This window comes from Phyllobates terribilis, unplaced genomic scaffold (genome assembly GCF_046119375.1).
Source record: "Phyllobates terribilis strain yellow unplaced genomic scaffold, ASM4611937v1 Scaffold_2__4_contigs__length_985480577, whole genome shotgun sequence".
Taxonomy (NCBI): Eukaryota; Metazoa; Chordata; class Amphibia; order Anura; family Dendrobatidae; genus Phyllobates; species Phyllobates terribilis.
In genome coordinates this window covers 293,505,306-293,518,520 of record NW_027362762.1, presented here as the reverse complement: position 1 = coordinate 293,518,520, position 13,215 = coordinate 293,505,306, and the positions used below count along the sequence as shown (strand labels likewise).

General features: G+C 39.0%; 1 protein-coding gene across 1 annotated transcript in view; it reads left to right on the top strand.

Moving 5' to 3' along the window:
- Positions 1-13,215, top strand: part of STK24 (serine/threonine kinase 24) — a 51,020-nt gene that overhangs the window by 24,295 nt on the left and 13,510 nt on the right. The window contains exons 3-6 of the mRNA XM_073664176.1: positions 6,619-6,675; positions 7,235-7,343; positions 8,411-8,568; positions 11,277-11,462. Coding sequence (XP_073520277.1) covers positions 6,619-6,675; positions 7,235-7,343; positions 8,411-8,568; positions 11,277-11,462 — 510 coding nt within the window. The remainder of the gene's footprint in view (positions 1-6,618; positions 6,676-7,234; positions 7,344-8,410; positions 8,569-11,276; positions 11,463-13,215) is intronic.

Here is a 13,215-nt window from a genome sequence, read left to right as displayed (position 1 = left end):
CTGGAGTCCCAAAGCTTTAGAAATGGCTGTCTAACCTTTTCCAGACTGATAGATCTCAATTACTTTGTTTCTCATGTGTTGCTGAATTTCTTTAGATCACAGCATGATGTCTTGCTTTTGAGGATATTTTGGTCTATTTCACTTTGTCAGGCAGGTCCTATTTTAGTGATTTCTTGATTGCGAACAGGTGTTGCAGTAATCAGGCCCGTGCATGGCATGGGAAATTGAACTCCGCTTCCCAAAGATGTGATAAACCACAGTTAATTAATGTTTTAAGGAGGGGGGCAATCACTTTTTCGTACAGAGCCCTGTAGGTTTGGATTTCTTTTTCCCTTAATAATAAAGACCCTCCTTTAAAAACTGTATTTGTTGTTTACTTGTGCTATCTTTGTCTAATATTTAAATTTGTTTTGAGATCTGAAACATTTAAGTGTGACAAACATGCAAAAGATTAAGAAATCAGGAAGGGGGCAAACACTTTTTCACACCACTGTGTGTGTATGTATGTGTATATGTATATATATTTTCCAATGGAAATCAGAGAAATCCCTTATCTCAACCATTTAATGTATTGTAAAACACCTACAAACACAATATTTTCTGGGGTGGACATATCATTGGTGCCAACTATGTAGCTGCACAGGAGCCCAAGGGGTAATGGGGTCCATTTCCTCCTACAAAACATGTGGAATTGTGCATTATGATACTGCAAATGGCCCATATATTGTCCCTGCACACAGGCCCTTTGTTCTGTGTGTCCACCAGTGGGGTGACTATAATGTAATACATCTTGTGACCTTTTGTGACATTGTCCTGTACACTAACTAACCTGTTTTTAACTTATGTATTTGGTGAACGAACAGGCATTAATATTTAATAATATATTTTTTGTAGGCTAGCGTTAGAGATGTGTTCCCACAGTTCATATACACAGCTGATTTTCTTTTGTGGATTTGTGTGGGGTAAATCTGTTGCTTATTACAGTAGCAACATTGAAAATAATAAATCTTGAAGTCTCATTCACACGCTTTGAATAAAATATGATTTGAAATCCGCTGCATATCATTCTTTGCTGCTTATATCGCCACGGATTTCACCCTGTGCAATAAAAGGGGTGAAATGTGTGACTAACTGCATCTGTTCTGCAATGATTCTGCTGCATAGACTCACAGCACTAAGGTCTTGTTGAAACACAACCATGGACTGTGCATTTTGACCTTGACTTTTTAAGTGGCAATATTACTTATGTTGTTCAAGGGGATTTGTGAACAGACTTTACTATATAGATTGCATATATTATTACATAGATATTATAGCCCTGCTAAGACTTTTATACCTACTTTGAACATTTGTATAAGAATGGCTGTGTAATCCCTTCTGAATGTTTTGCTGATGGGGATTTTATGAGTTCGCTATTGCTGGACTCATAAAATGCTTATTTTTATATCGGCACTATCCAGTCCTTTTGACAGGGATTTTCAAAATTAGTATCCCGGCCTCATCAAGTCTAATATCTATCAAATAATGAATGCCCTTTGTATTGTGAAATCTGGTGATAGATCCACTTTAATATTACTTTACTAATTTACAACCCTATCTTATCATATTCAGTTTGGAACCTTCCACATTATTCTGGAGCGAAATTAGGTAGATGTCAGTACATAAGGAATGTAGTCTGATAATCTTCACCTGACATATCCAGTACTACTAAACTTTAGTTTTTCCAATCGCCAAAGATTTTTATGGAAATTGTGAACCCCAGCACGTGTGGCTCAGGAGCCAGCTGTATTATCTGTTTTCTGCCTGAAACTGCTGCAAGCAGAGCTAGCTCTTTTTCCTATGGTTAAACATTTAGATGCTGCTGTCAATCATTAATGTGCCCGTTCACCAGCTTGCATTGGTCCTCCATGACGACATACAAGATTGCAGGGTTGGTTTTTATTGCATTCCACACCTTTTAGCCCTTAGTGCAAATTGACATTACTGTACAGCAGTATATGGGTCCTTGTGTGTCAAGGGGTTTCAGGAGATGACCTTCTGTCACACACAGTAGGTGCCAGCATGTTAAATAGCCAGCATTTGTCTAAAGCAGTTACCTGCTCCCGTCACCCTCTGCAAAGCGATCGTTGTCACTTATGGGTTACCATGGTCGCCGGCGGCCTGCTGAAGACACAATGGCTGCCATCTTGGTACTGCTGTGAAGCCCATCATTTACATTATATATTGCAATACCATAGTATTTCAATATAAAAGATTGCAGGGTCAAAGAATAAAGAGGGTTAATTTTTTTTTTTTTTTATGTAAAAAAAAAAAAAAAGCAAAATGCCACCCTTTTACCAAATTAAAAAGAAAGAAATAATAAAAAAAAGATCTTGTATCTGTTTGTAAAAGTCAAATTTAGCAAATAAAACATACAGAAACCCCATAAAGAGAAAAAAGCAAAAAGCTACAAATATTGGTTTTCAGTCAAAGTATGCACTAAAGAACGATCATAATGTTTTATGCTCCCCAAAAAAATGGTATCCACCATAATACCAGTTCGCCACGGAAAAAGAAAAATGGGCCTACACACTGCTCCACTGGCAGAAGAATAAAAAAACGTGTTGGGTCTCAAACAATAACGAAAAAAAAGGATTTTTTTTTTTTAATAAGAGTTCTGCATTTACTGAATTTTTTTTGTTATCAACCAAAATAATTGAAAAAACTATACAAACCTAAAGAATTATATTGCTAGGAAATTTTTACCATACGATAAACACTGTAAAAACAAAAAATAATGGCGAAATTGCATTTTTTATTTTTTTTTTTGCTAGTTCATCCCACTTGGAATTTTTTATCCCTTTTTTCAGTGCATTATATTTTAAATTGAATGGTGTCATTCAAAATTACAACTTGTAAAAAACAAGCTCTTGTACAGCTTTGTAAATGGAGGAATAAAAATGCTATAGCCATTGGAAGTGGGGGAGGAAAAAAAAATCTGGTCCTGAATGGACTGCTATTGCTTTTAAAAGTGAAGTGTACTTAAATGGTGCAATAGATTAGAGAATTGTTTCTGTGTATTAAATTTTCTAACAATATTTTTCATAAGGTAGAAATAAACCAAAAGACATAGAAGAACAATGTGCTACTCCAAATAAATATTCAGACCATAAATATGCTATAATCAAAGAAATTTGCTAACTGCATCCCCCATTTAGTCATTTGCATGTATTGGTTGCAGGAATCGATCAGTTTAAGTTTACATTTACGGGACGTTTTAAACATTACTTACATCTGGCCATGCTAAAAACTTGTAAAGGAGATGTTGGGTGTATCACCTTGACCTGACACATCAAGGGTGTTACTGCTTGTTGTTTTTTTTTAAATATAGCAACAGAGTTACTCATAGAGGTAATAAGAATCAATCATAAAATTTTGTAAGTTGCAATAAGCATTAAAGGGTGGGTGGATTTGAGGAAAATGGCTGCAGTCACTGTGACTGCATGTTTCCCAGTGCAAGGGGGCCGTTATGTGACTGTATGTATGTGATATACATAATTGTCACATTCACTTCTATAGAGAAGTGTCTAGTTGGCATGTGACCGCATGCAAGCAAATCTCATACATGTGGCTACGTGACCCCTGCCCCTCTAGCACCAGAAATACCAGGGAATTGTGGCAGTGTGCACACCACAAGCTATCATGACACAATTCCACAGTCTGCAGTCAGTTTTGTCTCAAGCCTGGACAACCCCTTTAAGAAAATTAGGTTTTGGACATCTTTCTTTCCTTCTGTTTTTGAATGAAATACTAAAGTTTATGAAAGCCATATTGTATTACTAACAAAGATTGTGTACACATGTATGTTTTAGGACAGGCCTACTAAATAGTGACTAGACGTACCCTTTGCCCTATGATCAGCACCACTAGCTGTTTTCATTCTTCGTCCTCCTAAGCACGATTACTAGAGCAAACGTACTGCCTCCAATATAATAATTCACCATGTAAATGTATGTCAGGATTCAGCAATTGATGTACATGATTTTTATTACGTTTTTGAGATAAATGTTTTTTTTTTTCATATTACAATCTGTATTATAAAAAAAAAAATTAGAAGTCTTTCAATTTTCACAAAGAATCCACCATTCATCTAAGCCATGTGTCCGCTGACCCTGCTCCCCCTACCTTCATGATGACCTTTGCACAGGCTCATTACATGTTTCAGTACTTAACATAGGGTTTGTGTCATTATTGCTGCTAATATACATGTGGATTTCCTGAAAGAACAGGATGAGTCTATAATGGCCTCAGTGGCCAGTTGAAGAATTGCAAGACTTCTAATTTTTATTTTTTTTTCAGTACAGGTTGTGATGATGTGAAAAAAACATTTGGATTTTTTTTTTAAATTGGCAAATACCTGATTTAAACAATAGAGGATTGCTGATGGTAATTTATTTTTAATTGAGTTTTCCAAGGGACAAAAAAGTGGCAGAAAACTTAATATAGTTAAAAAAAACACCTTTACTAAACTGTTAATTCCCTCGCTTCTCTAGTGACAGTGCTCAGGTGGTCATCAAATGTTCTTTAATTACATGCCTGATGCTGATTACTGGGCACAGTGTTGATGCCAGTGTTTACAAAGCATGACCTCTATAACCAGTGAATAACTGATGTAGTATGTCACATCACACTACTGCCATGTAAAAAAGACCAACTGGAGACAATCAGAGCATTGACACTGGGGTGGCTGGGGATGAAATGTGGGATTTGTTATTCCATTCCATACCTTGAAAGACAATGTGTTATCACAACATGACTTGTTGTTTAAATCAAGTTTTTATATTCTACATATTTAAAAAAAAAAAGATTTTTTTAAATAATGTCACTACATGTAAAAGAGATCATGAGATCTCAGTTTATAATATTCTGATCTGTAGAGATCACCTCTTAGCACCCATGTCCTTATTATCCCATGTATCATTACAGTGACCACTGACACCTATATAAAGATATACACAAGATCTATCAGAGAGGTCACCGCTATAGGTGTTAGTCACAACTCTCCTCATCTTCCCTGAACCATGGTCTCTGCTCAGGTCACAGAGCATGTCTAGAAACCTGACCCATAGACCATAATCTGGAGATATTCATTGTGTATGTAACTTCTAAGGCAAGATGTCTATCCCTATAATCACGTGTGGAGAATCGAGACAATTACAGTATGAAATGAAAGCCAGATTAGAAAAACGTAGGTGATATTTTAACCTTTAAGTCTTCTTAAATCCTCCTAATAGCAAAATTCAGCTCTACAGCTTCTACTTCTTTTTGGTGATCAAAGAGTCAATAATTTCATCCACTTGTGCATTCGATCAATATTTTTCATCTGTTTTTGAGCTAAAATCAATGATTAATGGTTCTCAAAAGACAAGTATCTGTTTTTCAATGATCACTATTTTGTGTTTAGCATCTACTCCTGTTTTGGCTGAGCAGGTGCACAAGTCTGAATGCAGTGTAAGCAGAGAGACAATATATTGATATGGTTGTGGTTATTTCACTACAGTAATCCCCTAGCGTAGTAAAGTGAGGTGTGTGGTGGTAACCCGCCCTATAATTTATAGTCCCCAGAACAAGCGTTGTGTAGCGTTCTTTTACTGAACCTCTGGTTCTTGCTGACTTTCTGAATAATGAGCAAGTACCAGTGTTTATGGGTTTAACACACAGATAAACGTTTCTGCATGCAGATACCAATGTAATAGCCAAGGTACAATACTGACATCAGACTCGAGGCATGTGTTGGTCTAAAGCTGAGTATTATTGGAGAAGAACGTTTGTTTTGAGGTGCTCCAGGCTGTGATACCAGTGATCTCATGCAGAAACTCCTACAACTGTGCTCTGGATCAGCACCCTGAAATCAGCCAGGAGGATAAAAACACAATTCATCTTAGATTATTGCCTTCTATGCTTAGATTAAGATAATACAAACATGTAACAGTGGAGGGCATCTTATTAATAAAAAACCTTCAAGTTATAATATTGTTGTTTTTGTCCAAAGGCTGTCCAGTCAACGGAGGAATTTAGCGAAGACTGGCATTTTATATGCATGCTTCATTTTTCTTTTTTAAATATATTTATTTTGATTATTAAATAGACTATTGAAATTACTGTCCTAATACAAAACATGAAGGTGTTCTCATTTAAGATTACCCCAAAACCCAGGAAAGCATGCTTCTTAATAAGCCATGGATAGGCAGTATAATTTACGCCAGTTTCTGGCAGGAATAATAGTAAATTTGCCTGATTTGGGTGGTCCTTTCACTTCAACTAGGCTCATCCACCTTTTAGAAAAGTGTCATGAGCAGCAGAAAAAGGGAAAAAAAAGTGCAACTTTTTATGCTATATATTCTACAAAGGCAGAATGATTTACCCACCAATCTGTCTTCTGTATGTTTTTCTTTAGTAAGATGTAAATATTATTATAAAGGGTTTCCGTTTTGAAAAAAAGTTGTAAAATGTAAAACTAATGTATTACAGGAACAATAAAAAACTGTTGTGCTCTCCTGATCTCCGAGGTCACATCCGCATCCTTTTACCTGCTCATTTACTCACTATATTATATTTTAACATTGTTTATTTTTCTAGGATACAAAATTATGGATCATTATGGAATATCTTGGAGGAGGATCGGCTTTGGATCTGGTGTGTATGTTTACTAAGGGTTAGTTTTACCTATAAAATAAGACTGGTATAGGCTGTGCCCTATTATACCCTTTAGCTATAGTCCTAGCTTACAAAAAATAATTTCCAAGCTCAACATGAATGAAAAAAGAAACTGCAGCTGATTGCACAATTTAGATAATTGGATGACATCTAAAATGGAATAAATTCCTGCAGCAAATGTATAAATAGACATCCCCGGGTAATTAATCATTTTCTGCTGAATATTCTTGCTGCAAAAAAATTTTTGGAGAGCATTTTGCCATATCTTGTATACATGGTATAGTGTTCTGCTGACCGAGTCGCTTATTGTGACTTCACTATAAGTCTTAATTGAAAGTTAATGGCGTCTCACCAGTTGCTGTAATTTGGGTACATTTGACATCCGATTTGTTAATTGCTGTGTCTAATTTAGTCTCTTGCCGGCTTCATTGCAAATCCTGAAAAGCGTTTTTCCTCATCTGACTTTATAGTATTGTATAAGGGACTTTGTAATTGGTTGTGTATTGTAATATGTATGTGATTAATTGTTTCCTGGCAGCTGGAACCAGGTCAAATGGATGAAACCCAGATTGCTACAATATTAAGGGAAATATTGAAAGGACTTGATTATTTGCATTCAGAAAAGAAGATTCACCGAGACATTAAAGGTTAGTGTTTTGCCCGGTGACTATACCATTATACTCTAGATAAGTGGTGACTACTGTGATCAATATCTTAAGTCCCCACATTTGCACTAGATCATAGTCTGGTTACTTTTCAAATATTAATTGGTACCATATTAAAGCTTTAAATCTTAAAGAGAAAGTAAACGTTTGATACATTTTCTTTAATATTTTTTCATCTTCTTAATTGCAAGCTGATGGCTCAAAAACCCCTGTGAAGTGCGCAGCTCAACTGACAGAAACGCAAAGCTCCTGCTTGAGTGCGTGCACACATGCTGGGTATGGATTCCAGAAAAAGTATCCTAAGCTGTCTGTTGAATCTGTACTCCTCCCCATATGCACACAAGGGCAGGAGTTGTGCGGTACTTCCTGAGCTGTGTACTTCACAGGGGGTTTTTGAGGGGTCAGTGGGGGTCTCAAGACCGGAGTCCCTACTGATCTGCTTGCAATTAAGAGGATAAAAAAATATAAAAATTTTTTTAACCATTTTAGTTGCTTTTTAAGGCTCCATCCATGTATTCTAGATCTATCATTGGTTGTAGGATATCATATAGGGGTATCCTCATCTCAGGACTTCACAGCATATTTACTGGATATGCTATATATGTTTGATATAGGTTCCACCTGTGAGTCATGCACCTATGTTAAGGATCCCATCTCCACTAAAGCGAATGGAGAGGTGGTCTGAAATGCCAGGCTCTCTCCATTTACTTTTATGGGAGTATTTCTCTGCTATTTTTTTGGAACTCTTAAAAGTGAATAGAGACAAGGACACATGGTCTTCCACATCTCCAATGACCGCGGCCACGAGACCCAGTTCTCAAGCTAGATACGTGTCCGCCCTACCCCTGCATATCATGTGGATATGCCATAAACGTCTGAGATGAAAATACCACATTAACGCTGCTGATATAGCCACAAAGTTCATCGTCCTATCAATACAGAGATTGTGTTGTATCTTATGTACGTGAACGGTACTATGTAGAATAGAGGAGGACGGCAGCTTTACCAACCAGTGTTTTTAATAAGGAGAAGTGTTTTATTTTTTCCAGCTGCCAACGTGTTATTATCTGAGCATGGGGAGGTTAAATTGGCGGATTTTGGTGTAGCTGGGCAATTGACTGATACGCAGATAAAAAGGAATACTTTTGTTGGCACGCCATTCTGGATGGCCCCAGAGGTCATAAAGCAGTCCGCATATGATTTCAAGGTAAGGAGAAAGGGTTACTGCCCTTGTTTTTCTTGTGTCTAATGTTAATTAAAGATCACATGTAATATAATGAATAATGAATCACTGTCTGTACACAAAGAACTTGTGTTTCCAACTAAGGGTTGAGATACTTGTGTTCTGTGGCAAAGTCTTCATGAATATTGATGATGGGACACACAGGAACACAGCAAACCTGTAAAACAACTTCTGTATTGCACTCGGCTCCATTACAGGATTTTAGTATTGTAGTATTAGGGACAAACCAAGATTTACCACTCTTCACACTTAGACTGGAGTACAGACAGCTGGTTGTATTCAGTAATACTCATTGGTTATGTTTTGTTTACATGTTTTATTCATACAAATAGATATAGATTCATACAAGTTCTCCCCGACAGATTGTGTGCCATTTTTTTTTTAGCCCAGTTATTCCAATCTTGCTTTGTGTTTGGAGAAACATGGTGGCTCAAAGCCTAGCTACTGTACTTTAGCTTTCAGCACGGAGACCCTAAGTTAGCTTCCCGAGGAATATTTTTATTGCTCTTAAATGGCAAGAAGTAAATGATCTTTCTGTACACACTAGGGGAAGATTTATTAATACTGGCTTACATTTAGACAGCATCTTTAGGCACCTACATGTAATTTTCTGCCACTTTTTATAGGGAACCTGTCACTCAATTTATGCTGCCCCTGTCACTGGCGGCATGAATCCGGGCCTGTCTGTATGTGACTAGTCCAGCACTGCCCCAGGGCTGGCTTCTTCCAGCAGCGCTCTAGTTGATTGACCAGCTCTCTCATGCACACATAGGCACAGACCGGTCAATTAACTAGAGCAGTGTGTGGAGAAGCTGGCCAGGGGCGGCGTCAAACTAGTCTGGTCTCTCCCTTTGGTCCCCAGCCCGCTTTAGAGTTACTGGATGGCTTTTCAAATGATGTTTTCACTTAAACGCATCGGCACAATCGTGCAACTAGGCTTTGATTCATCCTGCCTGTGCTGTGGTTTGGGCCGCATGAATCGAGTGACAAGTTCCCTTATATTGGCTGACCTTAGACCAGCTTTTAAGTGGCAAATTTTTTGCACAGTGTGCCACATCCCTTTTATTATCAAACTGTACTCATTTTCAGAAAGGCACATCCTTTGTTGGATAAGGAACAAAATGTGTCCACAGCACACAATACATGTGACCTATATAGCATGTGTCAAAATTCTGGCATAAAGGGGTTGTCCACTACTCAGACAACTCCTTCTCTACCACTTTGTTCACTCTTTATAACCTAATAACCGCTTTACTCCCCACTGGGGTAGGCGTTGTTCGTTCCAGCGATGTCGGCACTGGCTCTCCCGGGGCTTGTGTGACATTGTTATATCTCAGAAGCCCTGCAGTCAATCAGTGGCCGCTTCACTGTCCCCTCCTTCGGACAAATCAGATATCCAGAGGAAGTCAGAGTTGCTACTGCTCTCTCACTTCTTCTGGATGTCTGATTTGTCCTGATTGGCTGCAGGGCTCACGTGACATAACAGTGTCACATGAGGCAAGGGAGAGCCAGTGCTGACACCTTATGAATAACGCCCCATCTCTGTCTGGTCACAAAATATATTCCCAGGTTAAACCGCACTCTGGCAAAAATTTCCAAAGCTAAAACAGAATTTATTAGCGTATAGATGTGGCACCATACATACACTGAGAAATGTTGTGTTTCTTTGACATTTTTGCTGCAGCGCTATCCAATTCTGGGAATATATTTTGTGACCTGTGGTTTGGTGTCTGGGCACTCTCACCTGATTTAGACTTGTGCTGCTTTGATTCCTTTTTCTGTCCACATTCTTTCTCCCTCTCTCTCTCCTCCTATTATCACACTGTGCCAGTCACTTCACTATCACTTATATCTATGCAAGATGAGCAGAGGCAAAAAAGAAAGGCCAGCAGGGGGCACTACCCCAGATAAAAAAGTAATATGCAAAACTGTATGCTAATTTGAATCTATCTATCCTGCAAATATGCTTCATTTGACATGCTCTATTAGGTTTTGAATAATCCTTTTTTCCTTTTTTTGGGGAACAGCCCTTTATAGACAGAATTCTGGTACATTTTAATTAGTAAATCTGCCCACTACATGGAAAAGTACAAAAGTCTGGTCTATGTATCAGCCAGGCCGAGGAAATGCTATTCCATTCTCTTTTGTAGATGTTATTATTAGTGATGAGCGAACATGCTCGGATATTATTAGTGATGAGCGAACATGCTCGGATAACGTGTTATCCGAGTATCTCCGGTGTGCTCGAAAAATAGGTTTGAGTCCCTGCGGCTGCATGTGTTGCCGCAGGGACTCAAACATATTATCAGAGCACGCCGGAGATACTCAGATAACATCTGAGCATTTTCACTCATCACTAGTTATTATTATCTCTTCTTGTAAGGTAAATTTCGACATCCAGTAATGTTTCATGAACCGATCAAGTGAATGTTAACATGATGGTCATATTTGATGACAGCGTACGTCCATACAATTTTCAGTATGAACTTCCGCAAGGTATTGAAATGTTGGCAGCCTGGGGATTATCTAGTAGTAAGTGTAGACTCCTTACCATCTCGTATATCAATAGCAATGTGGTGTTGTTTTTTCCATGAAGTCTGTAATACATGCACAATTTGCTTTCTCTTGCTTCCCTCGCTTATGGTCCTATTGTTATCCCTTTTTTTCCTTAGGCTGATATCTGGTCATTAGGCATTACAGCTATAGAACTTGCTAAAGGGGAACCCCCTCATTCTGAATTGCATCCTATGAAAGTGCTTTTTCACATTCCTAAAAGCAACCCACCCACACTTGAAGGAAACTACAGCAAACTCCTCAAAGAATTTGTAGAAGCCTGCCTTAACAAAGAGCCCAGCTTTGTAAGTTTGGAAATCGTCCACTTTATTATTAGACTTTTGTACATGTGGATTAAATATTAGATAAGCAAGAGAAGGACCATAAGTGTTTCAAAAACCCCAGAATAAAGTGTAGTTAGAACACAATGTGATGACTAAAAAAATGTAAATACTTTATTTGAATATTTAAAAAGACACATATAGTATAAATTTCATGTGTGAACAAACATAACATGGGCATATGAGGCAACAGAGAGTAGATAGAGACACAGTTGGTATCAAATTTACACTGGACCTATAGTAGGTCACCTAGTCCAACCCATACAATCCATTGATCATAACAAAAGTGTGCAGGGAAAGTTATAGTAACATAGATCATGTGACCTGTATCAGGTCAAATATAGACAATCATCAAACAATCCTGCAACACACAGAGAGTACAAGTATCACATGGATAAGGTTAAATAAGACAACCTTAGTAAAGGTAAAAGGATAACCAACAGTGCCAGGGGAAGCCCCAACATGTGTTTCCGAACTTCCTCAAGGGGCAGTGGTGGGGTGTGTGTGGATACACAGGGCCTCTTATGTATGTGAGCCATATAAAGAGCAGGTGGGTACTGACCAATAGCGGCACATAGCGCCGCACAGCAGCGGACATTGGTGACAGCGGCGCGGTCTCAGGTGGCGTCCAGGAAGAGGGGAACTCCCCCATTGACGTCACATGTTCCGGGATACCGCCCATCCGAGACCGGTCACATGACCGCGGCATCCGGCGCATGCGCACAGGGTCAGCCCATAGATACCAGTCATGGACATGTAGAGGATAGATATGGAGCAAAACTAGAACTACTCCACACAAAAGGACAGACAAACATCATATTCGCAATGTGACCTTGTCATCCCGCTCACAATGCACTTTTCAAACCACACATATGATGCACAGCAGATCATATTAAAATGAATGTCCATAATATGAATAAATGTCCATGTCCGCTTGTTTTCCTTAAAGGAGAAGAGTTCCATTCAAATCCAAATAGGTTGTCAACTAAGAAGCAGTCAGGTTCTCCTCCAACTATTAATAGAGCTCCAAATATAGAAAGAGGTCGGGGGGAAAAAGGTGAGCTAAAACAAGGATAAAAAATAACAAACACACACTTATTAAAAGACAAACTGAAAAGAAAGATGTGGGGCAGAAACACAGAGATAAATCGATCAAAAATTGATTAATCATGCTTATAACAGTACTAGATGGTTGCCCAATTCGAACGCATCGTGTATTCTAAAATATGTATGCGGCCGACCGAGCGCGACTAATCAGCGAAGCAATGTTTAAATGGGTTGTGCGCTACTTTAAATTAACCCCCCAATGTATCCTCCCGGGGCCCCTAATGAATTTTGTCATGTCAATACTGCTTGTGACAACATCGCTGACCACGCACAGCCAGCACGTAATTCCCCCGGCTGCAGCCGGCTCTTGCTTCCGCTTACATCACGACTATTTGCTGCTGCAGCCTGGGGTCTCCTGTTCCGCGTACCACGGTGACGGGCTGTGGGCGGGGTTATCCCCCATTGTGTCACACCCAGCATCCACTGCGCGCTCTGTAAATTTGGCGCCAATATTGCTGATTGGTCGCGACCGCGACCAATCAGCGAACTGTGTTAGTGAGGACCAGGGAGCGGCGCTGCCTGTGCGGGTACTTCGGCTGCGAGCAGCTGGGAGTTGACCGGCTAGCGCCGGTCATCTCGCGGCTGCATCGCCGCTGACCTCCGTGCAGGA